Genomic DNA, 23,512 nt, shown 5'->3' with positions numbered 1-23,512 from the left:
TTACCCCGAATTCTATCTTTAATTACATATTTGACATTTTAATATAGGCTAGTAGGCCCTATAGAAATATTTGAGGATTTTTTTTTTAACACAAAAGTACCTCACTGAAAAAATTTCAGACCTAGTTGGAGGTAGGTCTGGGAGACCTCGCACTAGGAGTTAATTTTTTTTGTCGTTTTAATAATTATTATATTATTTTATTAATTATTTTTAATTATATAATAAAATAGTAAATTATATTATAAATTTTAAATAAAGTATATTAAAAAAATATATACTAATAATATGAAATAAAATATATTAAATTATAAAAAAATATATATTTAAAATATTAATATAGTAATAATTTTAATTTTTAAATATATTAAAAATATCCAATTTAAATTTAAGTATTTACAATTTTGTCAAACAAACTATTATAACCACCGTCATAAAAGAGTTGAACTTAGTTGAAAATTGCACATATATATACATGATACATGTATAAGATAGCAAATAAACTTGACTTTACATATATGATAAAATCTGTCATATTTTTAATTGGAAATACTTACATAAAGTAAGACAACTTGTTTGAATTAATTATTTGAATAAAATAAGAGACAAAAAAGTTTACAATTAGTAATTAATTTGACTAGAAAAAAGTCTTGGTCCTACGTATTGGTGGTTTGGTGCAATTAGAAAATAAAAAACACATAGTTCTTGTTAAAATAATATGTGGTTGATTACTTTTATTATTACCTAATTCTATTTGTGTTAAGAAAAATAATTTGTAATTTAATGCGATTAATTAATGCAATGGACTATTAATTAAGCTATGAATTACATAATTGTTTAATATTAGGGGAAAACACACTACATTATTTGATTTATTTACAAATTTTGATTATATTTGCCACATTCTTAATGTTAACACATAATTTGAAAAACTAATAAATGATTTTATTTTATTTTTGAAAAATAATATAATCATTATTAAAGCAATAATAAATTAAATAGAATTCATATTATAGTCTAAAACTATATATATGAAAATTAACTTGTGTTCGACACAGATCAATTATACTACTTTTTCTTGTCTCGAATATAAACAATAACAAAATTAAGTTAATATTTTAGTCTTTTATCTTTTTTTTTCTCCCTGAGTTGGTCCTTTCTTTTAATTTTAAGTTACAATTTGATATTTTATGTTTTAAAATGTCAACAATGTTTTCATTTTATTTACAAAAAAACAATTAAAATTTTCAAACAAAGTCCATAAAATTAATTATTATCTTCGATAAAATACAAATTTAATCAAATTCATTACTTAAATCTTTAAATAAACTCATATTTTCATTCTTTATTTGATGTTGTTAGAGATGAAAATATGAGTTTATTTGAATATATGAGTTATAGATTTAATGAAATTTGCATTATATTAAATATGATTATTAATTTTATGGATTTTATTTGATGATTTTTTTGTAAAATAAATGATAACATTGTTGACATTTTAAAATATAAAATATCAAATTGTTACTTAAAATTAAAATAAAGGACCAAAGCGAGAAGAAAAAAAAAAGATAAAAAAACTAAAATATTAACTGAAATTAAGTTAAGGTAGCACATATGTAATTTAGTCTAAAATATATTTATCAAAGTTCTCGGTAACTGAAATTAAGTAAAAAGATCACATATGTAATTTAGCGTAAAATATATTTATCAAAGTTCTCGGTATTTTTATTTCATCCTTGTTAAGTTTGCACACTTAACTTTATAATTGATCAAATATTAAATTTCAATAAATCACAATAGTTATCATACAAACATTTGAAAGAGTTAGGATAAAAAAGGCTAATATTCATTATTAATTTCTAAAAGACAAAAATAATTTTAAAAAAAATAAAAGATAATAACGAATATCTAATAACATATAAATGATCACAGTTATATTTAAATAAAAAATAAATATTAAATTAAAAATTGAAAGTAAATTATTTAGTGACAATTTATAACCTATAGTTCTCTACAATATTTATTTAAAAAAATAAAGTTATCTACAATCATCATTAATGACAATATATTACTCCCTTTGGCCCTCAGGTTGCCCCCAAATTTGCGCAGTCCAATATATGCCAAAACGTCTTTAGGATTACGATGGTCTCCCCAGATCCCATGGAGGTACGAGGCAGGCTTATAACTATTTGTCACTTGCAGAGTAACTAAGGGATACTAACATACTATACTCCTCGACCAATGTCATCAATTGAATGGTAAATTCTAACCATTAACTTTTTCTTTTCTTATATTTAATTTAACCTGGAACAATCTAGTGCTTATTACATAAAGCACTCATGATAAATGCGCATTGGTATAAAAGCTGATAATCACATTAGATACAAAACAATTACATCTGTAAGAGGAAAAGAAAGTCGGGGAGATACAATATCATCTCACCCAACAATGCCCCCACATACCCAGTAAGGGAATAAAATTGGACACATACTGAGCCCTCAGATCACTGCGAAAACAATACTTATCTACAAACCTATAACATTCCGATCTAAGTCACTTAAAAAAGGATGTGGAACAGTCTTGTTATCAGCAGAAAAAATTGAAGGCGTCCATTCGAGAAGAATGCATAATTTTGACCAAAATTATAAGCAGCTTTATCTAATATCTTGAGCTAGACTGTGGAGGAGCAGGAGGCAACCGATTTGGTGTCCGGCGACTGCTAGAATTTGAGCCTGAGCTCAGATCGCCATTTTGGGATGGATCACTGTAACGTCTACTGTGACCACCAGAACCATACCTAGATAATGAGTCGCCTGGACCATTGGCAGCAGCATCAAACGCAGACCTCCAATCATCACCTGATGTTGGTCCAGAGCTTCGTGGGCTGCTTTCTGTATTAATATGTTTGTCAAAATTATATGAAAAATAATAATAAAGTAATAGTCTATACACTCAACTGATGCATACTGCAGATTCTGTGCAACAGAATAGACATAATAAGTTTACAATCAACCTACTAAACATATTCAACCACTTTTATGTTCCTAAAGAATGAAAACGAAATTTCTATATCATAATCATATTTTTTCTTGATAAAATGCAGAACTTCAAGTTGTTCCCAAACAGATAACATTACATGTCAGCTAAACTTTCATGAATAAAACAGTATGTTGGAAAATTTCAAGAATGAATTTCAAGCGAATTTGTGGACATTACCTGCTGCACTCCCTCTATCAGACCAATTGGACGCGGCAGCTGCTCTATTGTCATGGACACTTAGCTGCCTGGTAAGTTTCGAAAGAAGGGAAGACTGTTTCTGAGCACGCTCCCTTCTACTCTTGACATTTTGGTCCTCCTGAAGTAGTTCCTCAATTTTTGCTGAGCTTACACCACTGCCAAACACAACATGAAAAAGAAGAAAAAAAATGCACAATTAAATGTTTCATTCTTAAAGAATAAACAAATGAACTCTTTAAGATAAAATGAATATCTCAGAAATCAAGTATTATTGTTTTTTAGAAATAAAAAAAGGTATTAGACAGAAAAGGGAAAGTACTACAAACGAAAGGATAAGGTCACATAAGAAATCATATTTAACAGAAAAATATAGATTTTTTTAGGTAACAGAAAAAAATAGATAATAGAAGGAACGTACAAAAAATAACTAAATTTAAGAATGCCACAAATCTGCCAAGTCTCTCTACTCTACATAACATAAATGGTAACTCTATTGGGATAAATATGAGATGAAACATCATAGAGATGCCAAATTTATAATCTTGTTCCTTAAGGATGCAAGAATATCACTAGACCATATAAACTACTCCCTCTAGTCTTGAATATAAGAGAAAGTTTGGTCAACAAAATTGATGTATTTGGTCTAAATTTTGGAGCAAATACATTCATTTTTGTTAACCCATTTTCTCTTATATTTGAGACCGGAGGGAGTATTTACTTATCCTTCTTGTATCAAATATGTGGTACCTTATCACAATTAGGTTGCATGAACATTAATGTTTTGATGGGTTAAAGGAGGGAAAATGGGAAGGACATCAGTACATTAAATAATATCCCCATTAATAAAAAACACACTTGAAAGTCAGCAGACAGCAAGGCAAGAAGAGACAGTACTAACCTGATGGAACTGTATAACTGGTTAAGCATGTCTTCTTTAGCTTTCTCTACTTGGCAAAGAACAACTGCCTGCTCACCCAAAACTAACTGATCTCACCAACAGCACCAAATCTGAACAGAAGAATTATGGGAAGTCAATAAAATTAACTCACTTTTGGGACATTGGCAGCAAGGCTGTTAAGAACAGCTTCAACATAACCGCGCACTTCCTGAGACATCCATCTCAGCTCCTCTTCTGGATCAGCAGGTTTTCTAGCCATAGTATCCTAAAAAGATTTTGCAGCATGAATAAATTGTTACGAAAATTGGTTCATGCTTGTAACTTTTGAAAAACTAAATAGCAATTGGTAAAGGATTATATTCTATGTTCCTATCCCAAGGCCCCGTGAATTCATTTCAATGTATCTTTCATCATAAGGAGGCAATCAAGGGAAAAAAGTATTCAAAAAATAAATCCCAAATAAACCAAGAAATGTGTGAACCATTGATAGGGGAAGAAAACAAAATTCAAGTGTATAATTGGTCACTGTTTAAATGAATCACATAAAAAAGAACAACAACAAAAAATAATTACTTACAAGGGAACCATCAGAAAGACTTTGTCGCATGGGAAAACTGGGTTCACCAATGGGTTGACCTCCTTTAGCCTGTGCAATATTTCTCAGCTTGTTGATCCACTCAACCTTATCTGCCATGCTCTCAGCCTTCAACAAAACTGTACTTTGAGCTGCAAAATGCATATTCCAACATTGATACAGTCCAGGCATGGTTCATATCTGGTAATGGATTTGAGAGAGAAAGAGGAGGATATGCACAAATTAGAACATGGATGACTACCTTTCATAACAGTCTTATAGGGGACCTTGCTAGTTATCTTGAAAACAAGGTTAGTTGCTTTTCCAGAATCTGATCCATTGGACTTTTTATCCTTGGAACTCTTTGCAGAGGCTTCATCATCATCAGAAATCTCATCAATAATGCATTCCTGATTACACAACAGGCATTATTACAATCAACTTCCAAGTTCCAACTCTTCAAATGAAGCATTATATGAACCACAATGATATGCCACTACACAAAAGAAGCCTAAGAGTTTAAAACATTTATGAACTTTGCTTCGTGTAGAGGGATATTTACAAAGCATAAATGAAACTTCACCTCACACGAGACTATCCATAAAAGGACCAAATCACCACACGGTACAATTCTAACAAAGATGTTTTTTGAAATGATTACACTGTGAGGTTATTTGACTCTTCCTTGTTCTTAACTATGTATTGTAGTCAATGACGGATAGTGAAGCGTAGCAGCTCAGCTGACCCCCAAATCGCTATAGCGGTATAGCGAGTAGTGGTATAGCTGCTATATTGAAGGTTAGAGAAACAAAACAAGAAATTTATACCATAGTACCATACACATAAAAAATATAATATACAAAATTAAAGACATTTTCATAACTAATAATCAAAGAATATAGTTACCAATATTGAAACCCAATATAAAGCAAATATGTTTTAAGGTTAAACGACCAAAATGTCTAAGAAAACATAGGGAACGGCTATAAGTAGAAGGAGCATCACAGTAGTAACCGCTGCAGACGCAATGTCGCTATAGCGGCTTCTTTTGACTAGAGGCTCTTATTTTTCTAAAAAACAATAGATGTTAAAGTTCATAAGCATTCTAACATAGACTCAATAAATGCATACCTCTAATGTAATTACTCCTCGAAAGTGTCTCTCTTCTTGTTTTTTGGTATATCCAAGCTGGCAAAATAAAGCACAGTGAAACCATCAAAATTCAGAAAACATTAATCATCGGCCACCCATCAAATCAGTCCATATGATATAGGATGTCTAGAAAGAGTTATTCACAGGCTGTGTTGGTGTAGGTAATTATGCTCAAGGTCAAGGTACCTTGAAATATGGTATTTCCTCAAGGTACTTTGCCTTGGAGCTTTGGGCGTCATCAAACCAATCCATGAAACAAATTTAGTAAAATATTTGCACACCAAAAACTATGATGGGACAATATATTCAAGATTCCTGTCAATAGAGATTTCCCTTTTATAAAAAAATTAACTTAAAGCAGGTTCAAGACCCTATTCGATAGATTAAACTAATCACAAGCCTAAAAGCTTAAGCTTTAGTAGCATGAGAGTCAAGCCTCTGTGAGCAATTGGTTAATAGATTAATCCATGTCACCCTGATCCTCCTTAATTAAAAAGTTGAACTTCAACACAAGATAGAGACTGGATTCAATTATTGCCCATGCTTCAAGTTCAAACTTCAAACATAAAAGCTGTTGCATGAAAGGGCATATTAATTATAATTATTAGTTATTATGTTTCTTTATTATTCTTGATATAGTTTCCTTGGATAATTTAACCATGTTCTAATATCCCTTTTTCTGAAAGATTTTCTGCAGTGTGTGTGTATGTATGTATAGTCTAATTGTCTAAACAATATACAATATTTATAAGGGATAGTCAAATGTCCCAAAACAGAAACCCTAGCAGTATAATCGGCCTGCCACAAAGCTGTGTGCGGACACTCCACCTAGACATCATTGATCTAGCCACTACCATTGGAACGGCCACACTCGCAAAACAGAGTCAGATCTCATTGAGCTTCAAGTTCAGTCTTCCAGGCCTCCAATCGTCACACCACTTGCCATTGGTATTCAATATGTCATTTCCTTTTTATGAGAGATTCTCTCTTGTATGTAAAATATGTACAGACTGATTAGTTGACAATTCAATTTAAAATAATTCACTATCAATCTCAGTTCCAGTTTTAGGGTGGGCATGTTGGAGATATAATACCAATAACAGTTTACACCATATGAACTTCAGCTTTTAGGAGAGTTTATCCTTAACAAACCAAAAAGTGATAAGCCCAAGAAAGAAGCTACTCTCAGAATCCATAAGAGCCAGCTATCCTCCATACCCCAAATGAATTCACAAAATATCATCTTCAATATTAAAAAAGTTCTAATATCATAAAACAGTTTTCGTGCAGTTACTAGGCTTCTATGCTGGTTGGTTAAGTTCTTGAACTAGATCTGTTCTGAATCGATAAATTTACTAACCTTGCCACTCTTTTCGTTTAGAACAAACCATCGTTTACTCCAACCACTACCTTTGCCACTCTTTTTCAACATATATCCTGCATTTAGAGTTTACAGAAGTTAAATCAAAATACTGAACTTGAGAACTAAAAAAATGACCCCATACTTTAAAATGGATCGGGGAGAGGAAAAAACAAAAGGCAGGCCCAGAAAGAAAGGGAAGGTATAGAAACTGACATGGTCCTCAGATCAAATGAATACCTACAACGATGGATCACTATTGTGGAAATTACATCAAAAGCAAAACATATATTGATATCCACCAAAAACGGCTAGGTGGGAAACAATGCCTCTGGTATTAGAATTCTTTAACTAGAAGAATTCACACACACGCGCCCACATATAGAGAGGGAGAGAGAGAGAGAGAGATTTGGCATCTGAAAACAGAATTGTATTGATTGATTTTACTATTGTACGGATTGTAGTAGTTATTCATTGAATGAGATCAACAAATTATAACTACTTTAACTAAGCCTAACTGTCGTAACAGAAAGTCAGTTAAGCTTTCCATTTTACATAATTGAGATACTAGATACTACACTCCAATGTAATGTATTATGTCAAGATTTAATTGGAAAATATAGCAAGGTAATCCTATTTTTGTCTTTTCTTTGTTTAAAAACAGAAAGGAACTTTTTACCTGTATGCATCATCAAATTAGTAACTAAGCTATCACCCAAAACTAAGTGTGCCCAACAATATTTGGAAATATCCAATGATTGCAAGTGATATTTGATAAGGATGACTCAAGCAAATGAACGTAACTGTTTTGATAAAGGTGAATACTAAAGCTCCAGATCTATATAGGAATAGTGATATTAATAAGATAAGAAAAGGAAGCCACATACTTAATAAAGGGATGCAACAGACTGAATGGAGATATCACAAACAAATTAGACCTAGAATACAAATTTTAGGATGAATGGAAAAAACCTGCAGTAATCTCTCCATCAGGGCCAGCAACCTTCAAGCCAGACCCCTCTTGTGTATCCTTGTCTTGTGGACTGGATTTCTCTTTCATCGATTTTAAGTTTCCTCCACTTTGTTGGCCTGTTTGAGGACTAGTTGCCTAGAAAAGGAAATGGGACATGCATCTCATACATAAAAAGCCAAAATTTAAGCATGTATGGTATGTGTTACAAATCCAAGCCAGCGATTTTTAAAGTAAATGATCACACACCCTATTTAGAATCGACTGTTCTGCATCAAGTCCCTTTTTGGATGACCGGGTCTTTAGCTCCTCTTCCCGGCGTTGCCTTTCCATTCTAATTTAAATTAGTTGACAGTGTTAAAGCATATTAAATTAAATTAATATACATACAACTGCAGTCAGACAGTTAAAGACTATAGTGAACATATGGACATACGAAATTATGTTATCATGGCATCGACATAGATATAGAACTCCAACCTCATTTAATCGTTAACTGTCCATTAGCCCAACAAAAAGTGGATTTAAGAACTTATCAATCTATGCCCTAACAACTTAAGTGGAAGGACAAACTAGTAATTCTCCAAAAGGATTTAAAAAAGTGAGCAGAAAAACCTTTCATAAATAATTTATTTTCAGATAACTAGAAAATGGGTAGTAAAAAACCATGAGATACCAGGATATTGAATTTGAAGTAGTCAACAAATGCTTTCAAGATTTCAATAATAGTAAAGGCATCTAAGCCATTATCTCTGCTATGCACTCACTACTCCCCTTCACTTTTTAACAACCGTCAACATGGGTTGGTTGCCTATTAGCAGAGAATGTGATGAATGCCAAAGTGCTCATTCATCAGAGCATTTTTGTGTGCATAAAACCGATGTCAATTTGCTAGCAACTCAAATAAAAGAAATGGAAAGTTGATAGCGAGCAGAAAAGCACAATGTTATTGAATGAATAGGAGACAGATCTCTCCTCCAACGGGTTCCTCCCACACAGGATTTATCCTTTTACGCACAACAATCAAATTCACAAAATGAATCCATTAACTATTTTTCCCTATTTATTTTAATTGAGCCTCCTCTAACTAATGCAAACTACTTTAACTCCTATTAGCTATTTATCCTAACAATGCACATTATTGTGCTCATGAAGAAAAAAAATTTCACCCCCTTACTAAATAGAAAAAGCTAGCTGCAAAGGTTGGGCACTGTTTGGTTCAGAAAATGTTTTCTACTTTTTTGTTTTCACGTTTAACTACAGAACTGTGAGATTGCTTAACTTTTTTTTCTTCCTGTTTTAACTATATTTGTAAAAGGAATACTGAAAACTTTTGAAAATAGAAAATGTTTTGTACAAAACAAAAACAAATATTGTTTTTGCTATTTCCTGTACAAATTTTTTTAATTCTGGAAACATAGTGAAAAGGTGGCAGTTTCGTAACTAAAAGTGAAAACATAAAACATTTTCTGAAACCAAAGAGTCCCCAAACTTTGCAATTCAAAGTAAATGCAGAAATAACTTTCTGAAACCAAACAGGCAAATTAAACAAGATCTATCGTGATAAGATTTTCAATCTTATTTTCCCTCTTTTCTTTTGACATGCAGATTTAAACAACTTCCACTGATAGGCAACTAACAATATACACATATACTTGGAAAATTTCAATCAAGTAAGCTCACAGACCGTAGCTACTACAGAAATTCAATATTAAGAATCGCAGCCATTTACTTATTCATTCCCATTAAAATATCCAATCATAAGATTCCTTGGTGGTTCTAGAAGTCATATATACCAATACCAAACCAATGGTAGTGATTCTAATGAGTTTCAAATTCAACCTCAGAGGCTCATGTATCATGTATGATTCCCATAAAGGACATTAAGATTTTAAATTCATAAATAAGGATGTAACATGTGTCATCTGTTAAGCATACCGCCTCTGAACTAGACGAATAAAATGTTGGGGTGGAACAAATGCACGTTCCATATCAACTAATGCAACCACCATTTTCTTGGATTCATTTTTAAATGACTCCAGGGCAGAACTTGCGATTGCCACAATCTGAAAATAGTAACAAATGAGCTAAATAATTTCTAAAAACAAGCCAAGTTGCATATAAAATTACGGAAACCATAGTTACCTCTCTCTTGAATGGAGGATATCTCCCAAGACCAGGTGTAGCATTTGCAGCAGAAGAAACTAGATCCACAAGCACACGATGTACCTAATATGGTAGATGCCGAAATAATTTCTTAAAAACAAATACCAGTTCCTATCAGTATCCAATTATATTTTATACTATTCATTTGTGGCTCAGAAATCTTAGTGTCTCTTGAAACAAAACCAACAACATATTTAGAATCATACCTCGTCAACACACAGCCGTGATGGCTCCTTTGCCAGTTCAAGAACGCCTTTTATTAAGGACCTCAGACCTTTCTCTGGAGAGATAAGATAAGGTTGATATCCATCTGCTTCTAGGACAATCTGACATAAGCCAAAACATAAATATAAGAAACAAGCATCTCAAGAGAATGTGTTGAAATAAATTCTACTTAAACAATATGATAACTTTAATGGAGAAGATTTACCCTCTTGACATTGTTAATGTCAAAGTGTCTGTCAATGGGAAGTTGCTTGATCCTGTTTGGAAAATTTCCTTCAAAACTGGCAACCACTTTCCAACCATTACCCTGAAAGGAAATGAAGAAAAAAAATTGATATATAAAATATAGTATTCTTGTGCTATACATTCGTCTAGTCCCCTTCCCAACATCTGAGATACAAGGGGAAAAAGATCTTAAGAAACAAATGACCTGTCCTAGTATCAGTGTAAAGAGTTCAAACATTTGAATCCCTTTTTTCAGAGCCAGTTTGATAAGTTTCAACACATTTACTCGTGTTGTTATGTTGTGGTTTATTTTTGGAATTCCATATTCAGGATTTTTAACGAATGTTGGGTGCATCATAGGTCCCTGGAACAGTTCTAGATGATTACACATTAGCTTTTGTGGTTTTGGTAGAACTAAAAAAGCTAAAAATCTGTGAAGCCGTGAGACCTATGCTACAGGTTGGTGTATTCTTTGGCACATGACTTGATTAGGGAGATAAGATTAGGTGTTTCATTTCTGTTATATTATTTTGCTTTGGAGGATTCTGCATCCTACTTTAACTTTGCAATGCCTTCTTTTAGTCTTAATATAATTCTTTTAATAAATAAGAGGCATAAATAAGTTTCCTTAATGAGGAAAAGGTGTAGCATAAAATCAGTTATTAGTTGTTCTGACATTATTACTCATGTGGTTTTTCTGCTGTTAGTACTTAATTATCTCTTGCTCCTGTCCTATAGGATTTTCCCCATCAAAATTTTCTGTAAGAAACTTTAGAAGAAATATCTTGGGTATCATTATTGCATATCAGGAGTGGTTTTCATATTTCAATATACTTATACTTATTTAATTAGGAAGGACTAGGACTCTTCTATAGTATAATTAGATCTTAGTGTTTTGCTACATATTATTCATCACATCATCGTACACTAAGTATAAACCTGTTTATGAAGATATATATATATATATATATATAGAGAGAGAGAGAGAGGTATGGAAGCAAGAAAATATATCTTCTTATAGATAAGGAAAAACACATCAATTGAAATAATTATGCGAGTTTAATATCCAATAACAAAATCCTTGTGAAATAGCTTTTGCTGAACACAAAGAGGTTAACAAGATAATGCCATCCAAAAAGAGTGGTAGTGATAAGAAATTGAAAAGTCTGGCTTTTATCTATAATTAAATTAAATTAAATGGACCAACTCACTGCATAGATTGCACAGTGCAAAAATCTATGCACCGTTGCTGCTACACCATGTAAAAATAAATAATAATAACTACTGACCTCGCCTCCAGTGAGATGTTGAAGAAACTTCTCCTCAAATTCACGGCATAACTCCAAGCCTAGAGCTCTTGTACCTTCAGAAGTACTAACCATTTGTTCACCGAGCTTTAGAGAGAGAGAGAGAGGTATGGAAGCAAGAAAATATATCTTCTTATAGATAAGGAAAAACACATCAATTGAAATAATTATGCGAGTTTAATATCCAATAACAAAATCCTTGTGAAATAGCTTTTGCTGAACACAAAGAGGTTAACAAGATAATGCCATCCAAAAAGAGTGGTAGTGATAAGAAATTGAAAAGTCTGGCTTTTATCTATAATTAAATTAAATTAAATGGACCAACTCACTGCATAGATTGCACAGTGCAAAAATCTATGCACCGTTGCTGCTACACCATGTAAAAATAAATAATAATAACTACTGACCTCGCCTCCAGTGAGATGTTGAAGAAACTTCTCCTCAAATTCACGGCATAACTCCAAGCCTAGAGCTCTTGTACCTTCAGAAGTACTAACCATTTGTTCACCGAGCTTCACTAACTCTTCCTGAACAACTTGAGACTTTCCCTGAAGGCTGCAGCATTTTAAATGAAGGATTACGATGGCTACTTTCACTTTTATAGCAGACATTATGTGTGAACATTTAAGACAGAGAAAATCTAGATGATATTAAAAAACTGAATGCACTTTGATGTTGGCAATGTGCTTGCTGCAACATCATGAGTGGAGAAAGTGCAAGTGGAACCTCGACAACAAACAACAAGAAATAATAAGCTAGCCAAAAATAAATACCCAGTGAGGAGTGTTGGAAGCCGAAGCTTCATACGATTGCGGATCTGCCCAGCAAGAGACTCGACCAAAGCAATTCTACCAAGTTTGCTTTGAGGGGCTCCAGTCAATATTGATTTTAAACTTTCAGTTTCAGCTCGCCAAGCAGTTTCCAACGAGCTCTCGGGTGCACCACTCCCAGACTGTGCAGAAGCTATAGAAACAGATTGGCCTATCAAAGCAACCCACGGAATATCAGAGGTTTTTGGTGGTCCCTGGTTCAATAAGAGTGCCTGCACAGCTGCAAGGGCTTTGGGCTCTGTGGCTGCCTGATCAATTTTACTGATAACACCAACTGTTCTGGTGGCTACAGTTGAAAGGCACATTAAAATAAGTTAAACAAACTGGTACTGTAGGGATATGAAAGGAATGTCTAATTCAGTTTTAAGCTTAAAATATGCCTACACTCACTCTTCTTGTGAAGAAATTCAATATTATTTAGAAATAAAATGAGGGTTGCAAGTATCAAATCAAACCCCTAACAATTTTGGGGGGGGGGGGACTGAAACAAAAGCTAAAAGCTTACATTCTGCATCATATTCTTTTGCTACTCTAAGGGCTCGTGATGATGAAATTTCTGGTGCCTGAGCCGCAGGAACTACTACCAGCAAAATAGCGTCATTGTGCTCAACATATTCACTGATCTAAAATGATACAAAATAAGAAATTAAGGATCTATAGAAAGAAAGTACATAACAAATATCTGTAGATCTGAGAAAAAAATTAAAATCCAATACACCATCCAACATCAATTGAGAATGGAAGTGCATTATTAACTGGCCACAACATACTCATCACTCAAAAAGTTAGAACAACATAACTTATGCGAACTCACCATTTTGTCATCCACTATTCGCTGGTCCAATCCAGGCAAATCAATCAATTTCAACGGAGGTGCTGCAGGATTACAGAACAGAACAAAATAAAAAAATGTTGTGATGCCAATGCCAGCATGCACTTATGTTGCATGTCCAACCCCATTGAAAGGAGACAAAACCAATGCTTGTTTAGTTTAATTTCATCTTCCCAGAAACACGCAACACATAATGTGATAAAGGACTTACCGGTACCGGTACGAAGTTTTAGATATATTTCATCACGGCTCTTTCCAGATGAACCTTTGCTAAGTCTATCCTGAAGAGAATGTCGAAGGGCACCTGCAAGGAGAGTAAGAGTATCAGAAACATGACAATTTTGTAAGAAGCACAAACGACATGTGTAAATAAATGTAGAAACAAAAAGAAAAGAGAAAAAGAAAAGAGGTGCGGTTCATACTTGCAGAAACCTGCTGAGATTTATTATCGATTTGGAGGATGATAGACTTGGTGGTTAAGGAAGTGTCTCTATTCAATTCAATGCTAATGGGAGCCCTGGTAGCGCCATTTTCACCGGTGGGCTGCAGTTTGTAGTTTTAGTTAGTTAGTGGGTAAATAGAAAGAGAAAAATGGAAATATATATATATATATGGGGAATAATAATAATAATAATAATAATAATAATACCAAAATAGGATGACCAATGAGACTATTCAATGTAGCAGATTTTCCAGCACCCTGATCCATCATCACAATAGTTTCACTTTGTATTATGAATATTGGATCCAAAACAAACAATAATGAGTGTGAGTGTGTGTGTGAGGGTGCAATTTGCATCCTCCATGTGGATCATATGAAGAAGAAAAAAAAGGATTCCAAAATAGTGGGAGAAAAAAGAAACTTACGACATTGCCAAGGCCAACGACGTTGAGAAAAGTGGAAGTGCGTCTGGAGTCTTCGATGTCTTCGTCGGCGAGAAGGGCAGCAGCTTGGCGCATGGAATCGGAGAGCTGAACCAATTCCTCAATTGCCTCCATCGGATCTGAACGGAATAATTAGGTTTCCGGCGATTCCAACAGATTTGATTTCGATGCAACGAAAACGTTCACCCGTCACAATACTGCTCAACGAAAATGAAAATGAGGAGCAGAGACCCTCCAACCAAAATCCAAATTAAATCACCAACTGCTTAACTCTTATTATAATAATAATGTTTAATTGCTTATGCTATGCTGAACCCCCCCTTTACTCTGATGCCATTGCTAATTTTCTATTGCAACTTTTTAACTTTTTGTTTCAATTTTTCTTCTTACGACTTACGTCCCTCTATTTCGCGCTTTCTACCTTTCTCGCCGCTACCATTATAACTTATCACCTTATTATATTTTCTTTTTTAACTAAATTATTACTTATTTATTCATCTAAACAAAAAATACTGGAGTACTATTTATTACGTCAAAAAAATAACATTTAATTTCACCTCCGAAAAAGAACATTTAATTTTACCAATTTAATAAATTGAAATTCTTGATATTCTTTGTTATTATGGTTTTGATATATTAATATAATTTTACGATAATGCTAAACACTTAGTTAAAAAAACACACAATTTCTTATAAATTCAAATTTTGTAGTTCAGTAATATGTCAATTGAGATTTACTTATATTTAATATATTTAATATATATATATATATATATATTTGAAATTATTTGATTTCAAATAGTTTTTTAATTTAATTGTTGGGTTAATAAACATGTGTTTTCTACTATTTATAGAGGTTTACCCATGATGATATAGAACCAATGAAAATTAAACATGTGTTTTCTACTATTTATATACTCATTATTATATTTTATATATTTTTTATTCTTTATATATTCACCCCCACTTTCAATTAATGAAATTCTATGTCTTAATTAATGATGTTTAATGTTTCCAAATATCAAGTATGAGATGTTCCATATTCGTTTTTTGGATCATATAACCACTTCACCAAACTTGATTATATGTTTATTCAATTAATATAATCATCTTAACTAATAATCAATTGTATGTAATGAAGTAGTTAATTCACACATTAATTTTTTATGTAACTTTATATGTATAAATAATCTATTATATTTTGTTTTTCTCATGACTTGTAAATAAAATAAATAAATTTGTTATGATATATATTTTTAAATATAATTTTTTTTTCTAATGAATTTTTAAAAGCTTTAAATATAAATTAGGTAAAGGTCAAAGGTCATTCAATTTAACTAATGTCTCAGTTATTCAATCAAAATTATCTATTAATTCAATACTTTAACTTAGTTGAGCATTGATCCGGATTGTAAAACAGTGGTAGAAACTAAAAAGATATTAAATGAGAGATGAAAAATCAAACGTATTCACGTTTAAAAACTGATAAATTAATTATTATATAATTAACTTATTATATATTAAGAGTTAAATAGTAAGTTTTTTTTGGTAAAAATTACATCGTTTGATAATTAAAATTTAAAAGTAATAGTTAAACTAATTAATTAAGATTGAATCGTAGGATCATCAAAATTAGAACTCAAGACAAGACTTTCAACCTAACAATATCGATATTTTTCAATTGAGCTAAGACTTAAGGATTGTGTCATAGTTAATTTAATTAGGTTAGACTGAACTATTTGATCATTTAAATTATAATTTATAAGTTATAATTAGTCTAATTAGTATATTTATATTGAATAATTAAATCATCAATATTTAAATTTCTAAGTAATTGTTCGTCTAATTAGGTAAGATTAAACAATAAAATTATCGATATTATAATTTTTAAGTCATTATTGGTCTAACTAGTTAAAATTAAACCGTTGCATCGTCAAAATTATAACTTTTTAATCATAGTTAGTTTTATTAGTTACATTTAACTAATGGATCATCGGAATTCAATTCTATATGTCATTATTAGTCTAATTAGTTAATGTTAAACAGTTAGATCGTTGAAATTCTAATTTATAAGTCATATTTAGTCTAATTAGATTAGACTGAACCGTTAGATCATCGAAACTTGAATTTGATAGTCAAAGTTTGTCTAAGTAGTTCACATTGAACGGTTCAATTGTCAAAATTATATTTTTTAAATCATAGTTAGTTTAATTAGTTAATAAAGAATCGTTGGATCAACACAATTATAATTTTTAAGTCATAGTTAGAGTAATTAAGTTAGACGGGACAATTGGATTATTGAAATTATAATTTAATAGTCATTGATAGTTTAATTAATTAATACTAAACAATTGAATAGTTGAAATTATAATTTTTAAACTATAATTAGTCCAACTAGTTAATATTGAATCGTTAGATTAATGAAATTAGAATTTACAAGTCATAATTAGTCTAATTAATTGAGATTGAACTGTTAGGTCAACACATTTATAATTTATAATTAATTGGATTTGAGTCTCATAATTCCTGCACTATTTTTTATTTTTTATTTTAATGAAAGACGAACAATAATTGAAAGTGGGATGAATATACAAATAATAAAAAATATACATAAAATTTTATAAATTACAATAAAAGTGTGACATAATTAATGAAATGAACTTCATTGATGCCACACCATGAATAAATTATCCACAATTATTAGAAGGCCACCTAAATTTTACCATTATCTTGTGATATTTACTTTTAAATAGCTTTAATAGAACCTCCAATTTTTTTATTTTCTCTCTTATTGTTTAAGGGGAAAAAGTGTGAATCAAAAGTTATTGTTTTATATTACAATAGAAAAAAGTTAAATAGGTATATGGTGAAAAATGGAGATACAAAAGAGAGGAGTGTATGTAATTGAAACATCATTTAAGAGATGAAAGCATAACTTTATATGAACAAAGTGAACATATTACAAAAATATTTCAAATAAATTAATATTACAGTACACTTTTAATTATAAAAGTATCTATTTTAATGTATTTTAAAATAAATTTATAGATTTTTAACAATATATCAGCTACAAACACATGATTGGGTCAATGCTCTCATCTCAAAACGCAAACCACCATAAAAAATTGTATGAGTTTCATCAAAATAAATTATTAAGAGCAATTTAAAAAAAATGGAAAATAGAAAATTATTATTAATAGCATTAATATTAATAGTCATTTTGTGATTCATAAATGAAATTCGAAGTATATTACTTGATATTATAAAGTTAACTTCTTATCGGTGAGTTTACACCTTATATAAAGATAATGAATATAATTAAGAGACTCTTTATTTATGAAAATATTTATTGTTTTAATTTTTTAAATTTGTGTCAGTTTTACATGTTAATAAGGAGGTAAACTACTTTTGAGACGAACAATTAATATTTTTAGAAACAATTAAAATATCGAAAAATTAAAAACTGCTCTCAATCTTTTTAGAAATGCATTTATATTAACTTGCATTTTATTTGAGAAGCATTTCATCAAAGTTAAATGAACACACATTTTAGAATTAAAAATATAAAACATTTTCAGATCCTAAGGAACTTTTTGACAAAAGGAACTTGATACTCGGCTTAGTGTCTTACGTGATTAAGCCTCTATTTAAGCATCAAAATAAGAGTTACAGAAGGAGAAAAACAAGTAATGAATTTTATTGTATTTTATAATTTGGTGTTTCATATCTCTTCTGGACAACTTTATACTTATTTTTTTGTTTTTAAGTATAATGAAGTACAAACTTTTAGTTTGTAAGTCATATCTCAACTCACAAATGTTAATATTATTAGATTAAATATTATATATCAAATTTATACTCGAGAACTCGTAATTGTGTGTAAATTTCTAATAATATTTATTGGATCGTCTTAAAAAAAAAGTATAAACTCATGAATTGAATTGTAGAGAAGTAAATAAAATAAAATAAAAAGTTGGAATAATATCCATGTCTTGAAATGATAGCATGGTTTATGATATGATGTATAAGATTTTCTATTACAGGCCTATTAACTATATATATCGAGGAAAAAAAAACAATACATCAAGTTGACGAGAAGATCCAAAATTTTGTTATGGTTGATCTCGAGCACACTCACGTGACCTCTGGTAGAAGTAGACTAGCTAGAAGGATATGTCTATATATATAGATTGGTTGATAGCTATTTAGTTGCGGGGTTGCAGTGCGGGTATAGTCCCACTATATGCTCGGGCATGAAATCGTGCCTTGTGAGGATCCCTACAATTGGAGGTCTCTGCAGAGTAATAATAATGTATAACGTTGTTAGATAAGATACAAGTAACAAAATAAATGAATGAATGAATGACTTACTCCGGGTGTCTTTGGCACGACCAACAAGTGTCTGAGACCAAGCTCGCGGAAAAGAACTGCAGTTTTAGCTAGAGAGGTTGTTTCCACAACTGTATAAGGTGACCTGTTAGTAATAGGATGCAGGTCAACATACATTTCCATCTCCTCCTCTGATAACTCTATATCCTCCAGCCTTATCCCCTTCCCTGAACCTGCTTTCCCAAAATCATGTGCCCTGAACTTGTTCCAAATTGAAGGCATCTCCTTTTGCTCCATAGTAAATGCCTTGTGTTTAACAAGTACAAGGAGATGAGACCTCAAAACCAACCCACACAACTCTGGACCATCTGAGAAAGGAGGCTCGTCGATGATTGGAAATCCATTATGTCTCGTTATCTTTAAAGCGTGCACAATATTCCCCACTTTTTCAATCCCAGATAAAGTAAACAAAGGACCAGAAACAACATCACTAGCAATTAACTGCCTCATGTATGGTTGTGCGTGCGCTTCCAAATAAGGCAGTCCCTTCATTTCCACAATCTGATCATAAACACCTTTGTTAAAACAATCTGCTACAGACTTGGATATAAGGAGTACCAACATCACCAATGGGAGCATGAGGAGGTTGTTAGTGAGTTCAAGAAGTATCACACAAAGAGAAACTGTCATTCTCATCGTGCCACCAAGGAAGGACGCAGCTCCTAACAGTGCAAACAAACCAACGTCCAGAACTGTGAATCGACTTAACAGACTTCCTGCAACACGACCATACGAAGCCCCTGCAAGTATCACCGGAATAAACAACCCCGATGGAATTGCAATGCCATAAGTGATGATTCCGAGGATGTAGATTGTCACAAAGAATATTAACAGACTGGAGAGGAGGAATCTTTTGTCGGAGCCGGCAATAAAGAGGTTGCGGATAGCATCATCGTTGGTAGTAAAAAAAAGAGAGGCGAGGTCATTGTAGTGGTTTGGAGGACATTGGAAATTCTTGTAGTGTCCAGAACGCCCTACAGTTGGACATTGATCCCCCAAATGAGGTGGACAAGGGATGCACTTTGATAGCCATGGAACCCCAAATGAACAGCAAGAGGTCAGAAAGGATAAAATCATCACAAGCATTATTTTAAATATAGGGCCTTTCCTGCATTAATACATATACACTTACAGTCACTTACAAAATAACTCATATGGTTGAGGAAGGAAGTTATTATAATATAACATACTCATTAATGACGCTGTAAGTGCGAAGGACCTTATCGACAAGATAATTGTAGAGGCTTCCCAAAAGACCTCCAATAACACCAAGAAATATAACTACAAGTAGATCAGGTATGCTGTATGCAGGCTTTACTGAATTAACATCAAACATTATCAACCCCCCTTCTCCAAAAAGACCACAATTTTCACCCTTACAATATTCCATGAAACCTCTCAACACTACAGCCACTACAGCTGCAGTAAAAAATGTTCGCCATAGGAGAGCACTCCTCCACCTGAAAAATCACATAAATGTAGCCAGCCGGATGAGATTAATTAGCATGGGTTGAATTGCATCAAAGTGGAAGACAATAGAGAGAGAAAGAGAAAAGACCAAGAAGCTGCTTCTTCAAGTGCAAAAAGGACACCACCAACTGGGGCACGAAAGGCACCAGCAACACCAGCAGCCGCACCGCACGTGATCAAATCCCTTCGATCTCTATCATTTTTAAAATATTTGAACCCTTTCCATGTCAGTCCATATTTTTTAGAACCACCTTGTCCAAGTAAATTACCTATGCAAGCACCAGTATGCACCATAGGTCCTTCTTTACCCACAACAAAACCAGCTGCAACCCCAAAAATTGAACCAAAAATCTGAAAATCTCAAGACATATCCATGTTAAGGACTATAATCAATGCCAGTCAAGGAAGAAAAAGATTCTCAAACACAAACCAACTAACTTTGACAAATAAGGTGCTTGGAGCCAGTATAGAAGGAGCATCTACACCATTGAGATATGCCTTGACCTCAGGTATGCCAGATCCTGCTGCTGCAGGGGCAACGAAGGCACAAAGGGCAGCTGCAGCCATGGCTAAAAGCATGTTACAACCAGCATAGACAGCAAAGGCCTGATGATACCTGTTCTGCAGTAAAAATGGCAGCGCAGTTATTCCAAGTTAATAAAATGGATACAATTGAATACTGAATACATACTTGTGGTTAAGCATGAGATCATTGGTGAGCAGAAGCTTGAAACCAGCAATATTCTCAACTCCAATGTTATTGAAGAAGGCAACAAGGCCTGTGCCTAAACCAATAAGAAGTGCGAGCATCCATTTCAAGAGGAGATACTGTCTTATCTCACCCCTTGCTCTTGATCTCCAGTCTTGCTTGAATAGATCATTCTCTATGATCCTACACACACACACACATTATTCTAATTATACTACTACATTAGAACCAATAAAGAATTGAAAGGCTAAAAATAAAAATATTACTCGTAGTCGAGACTTTCGATTGGACAAACATTGGCTCCAACAATGGCAATTTGTGAAGTAGTATTCAATCTGTTATTCTTGAGAAGAAGAGGGTCTCTGAGCCTCAACCCCTCATATTCTGATATTGATCTTGACATCCCTCCTATATCATCCTCCTCCTTCCCCAGCATCTGCTCTACGTCCCTCAGGCTCTCCTCCTCCATTTCCATATTATTTTCTTTTCTTTTCTTTTCCTTTCTTCAAACTACTCAATCAATATTCATCATCTATCAACTTTAATTTCACAAAACCAAAATCGCATAGAAAGAAAGAAAGACTTAGTTGACAAATTGGTTGATATTGATATTATTATTATTAGAAAAAGGAGGAAAGAATGGTCTCAAAGATGCAGGGATATAATTTGAGCGAAGAGTGCGCACATATCATTAACCTCTGTAAGAGGACAACGTTACTTTCACATCGTTAAAGGATAAGTCAATCGTGCATAATTGTCACTCATTGATAAATGTCTATTTGTGGGAGACAATGCAATGTTGACGTACCCGGGGACTTTGGACTTCACCGAATGCTACAATCCGTTAGTATAAAGCTTCGAATCACGTTGTTTTTTTTACATGTTATGACAAAACATTCGGGTGCATCACCAATCATTCCAATTAAATACTTCTTTCCTTTATTTATTTATAATACTAGTAAAAAATCCTTTATTACGATATAAAGGGTTAATATTAATTATTAATTTATTAATAATTTTTTCAATTATTTATTAAAAAATATATAAAATAAAATAATATATAATTGAGAATATTATAAAAAACTTATATTAATAATAACAACAAAAGTAGTCAATTTTATTTGTCTTGATTCGTGTGAAAATTAAAAAATAAATAACAATTAAAAAAAGAACAAATTGAGTATTAAATAAGTCATTCTCCTCGTGTATTTAAATAGCTGTATTTTTGTGTATAATAAAGATGATAACACGTATCATCTGTGTAAGTAATAAATTTTATTAATAAAAAAAACTTAAGAACATCCACACCAAAGATTCTTTCTCTGGCAATTCGTTTTTCATTTTTTTAATCAAATTTTCTTTTTCCATTTGTTTTGCCTTACCAGCTTTGTCAAAACAATATGTTTTATATTGTTTGATTTGTTTTTCGCCACAGTTTATATTGTTTGATTACCCTCTAGCAATGATAAGAAAACATAAAGTAGGAAAATACATTTTTTTAGGGACAATTTTTTTCAACAGACAAAATCATTATTTTTTATTGGCTTGGTTTTTTTTCTTTCTATAAATATCGGTCAATTAATATTAATAATTATTATTATGAATATTGTTAATATTTTTTGCTGAAGGTTAGAATAAAAAAAAGCTATTTTTTAAATATTATAAAATTAAAAAATATTAGATTTGAGTAATATAATTTTTTTATGAGAAAAATATATCTTTAATATAAACTAATTTTATACTTGCGTTCAATAAAAATACAAGATGCAGTAGTTTTTATTTACAATAGTTACAATATATATCTATTTGATAAGATAATTAGTTCATGTTGGACCATATCGTAAAAGTCACAACATGATCATTGTATTTTTTATTTTAAAAGTATTAAATATTTTAAAAATATTGTAAACATGTGTGTTTTTTAAAAAACTTTCTTTTAAGTTTATTTTGATGGACAAAAACTTGAAGATTTTTTTTATAGAAATTAAAATAAAATTTAGTATGTTTAAAGGGACAAAAAGTTTTAACTTTTAATATTATATAAGATTTAATATTTTAACAATAATTAAGCATAAAGAAGGTCTTCTTTTACATCAAAAGAAATATATTTTTATACTTTATGTTTTGTTATACTAGTAATTTTTCAGTTAACACATAAATAAGCTTATCTAAGAAAAATCAAACACATAAATAAACATTTTTTTTATAAAACATAAATAAACATTTAAACAAATGAAATAAGAAGAGAGGGAAAGATTCACAGGGTTCATTTGCGATCCAGTGGCT

At 31.7% G+C, this 23,512-nt stretch overlaps 2 protein-coding genes across 3 annotated transcripts; both read right to left on the bottom strand.

The window, feature by feature from the left end:
• Positions 1-2,248: 2,248 nt before the first annotated feature.
• On the bottom strand, positions 2,249-15,068 carry LOC101498746 (dynamin-2A). Its single transcript, XM_004499314.4, has 22 exons — positions 14,641-15,068; positions 14,423-14,473; positions 14,196-14,316; positions 13,985-14,077; positions 13,756-13,817; positions 13,447-13,564; positions 12,885-13,227; positions 12,519-12,666; positions 10,785-10,886; positions 10,561-10,680; positions 10,334-10,417; positions 10,127-10,254; positions 8,438-8,522; positions 8,191-8,326; positions 7,219-7,295; positions 5,838-5,894; positions 4,969-5,116; positions 4,710-4,858; positions 4,284-4,397; positions 4,133-4,200; positions 3,214-3,389; positions 2,249-2,888 (listed from the first exon to the last, which is right to left on the bottom strand). Exons 1-22 carry the CDS (start codon positions 14,770-14,772, stop codon positions 2,656-2,658), a joined length of 2,745 nt encoding a protein of 914 aa, XP_004499371.1. The 5' UTR covers positions 14,773-15,068; the 3' UTR covers positions 2,249-2,655.
• A 3,546-nt stretch (positions 15,069-18,614) lies between these two features.
• LOC101499065 (chloride channel protein CLC-c) lies at positions 18,615-22,135 on the bottom strand. 2 transcript variants are annotated; one of them, XM_004499315.4, is made up of 7 exons: positions 21,493-22,135; positions 21,209-21,409; positions 20,956-21,133; positions 20,606-20,868; positions 20,238-20,507; positions 19,030-20,155; positions 18,615-18,952 (listed from the first exon to the last, which is right to left on the bottom strand). In XM_004499315.4, the coding sequence occupies exons 1-7, from the start codon at positions 21,699-21,701 to the stop codon at positions 18,860-18,862; spliced, it is 2,340 nt and encodes a 779-aa protein (XP_004499372.1). In that variant the 5' UTR covers positions 21,702-22,135; the 3' UTR covers positions 18,615-18,859. The 2 variants fall into 2 exon arrangements, with proteins under 2 accessions (XP_004499372.1, XP_012570864.1); XM_012715410.3 differs by lacking the exon at positions 21,493-22,135 and having other exon boundaries at positions 20,956-21,138; positions 21,209-21,347.
• Between the last annotated feature and the right edge of the window lie 1,377 nt (positions 22,136-23,512).

This window comes from Cicer arietinum, chromosome 7 (assembly GCF_000331145.2).
Source record: "Cicer arietinum cultivar CDC Frontier isolate Library 1 chromosome 7, Cicar.CDCFrontier_v2.0, whole genome shotgun sequence".
In the NCBI taxonomy this organism is placed as follows: Eukaryota; Viridiplantae; Streptophyta; class Magnoliopsida; order Fabales; family Fabaceae; genus Cicer; species Cicer arietinum.
This window is presented reverse-complemented; position numbering and strand designations above follow the sequence as displayed.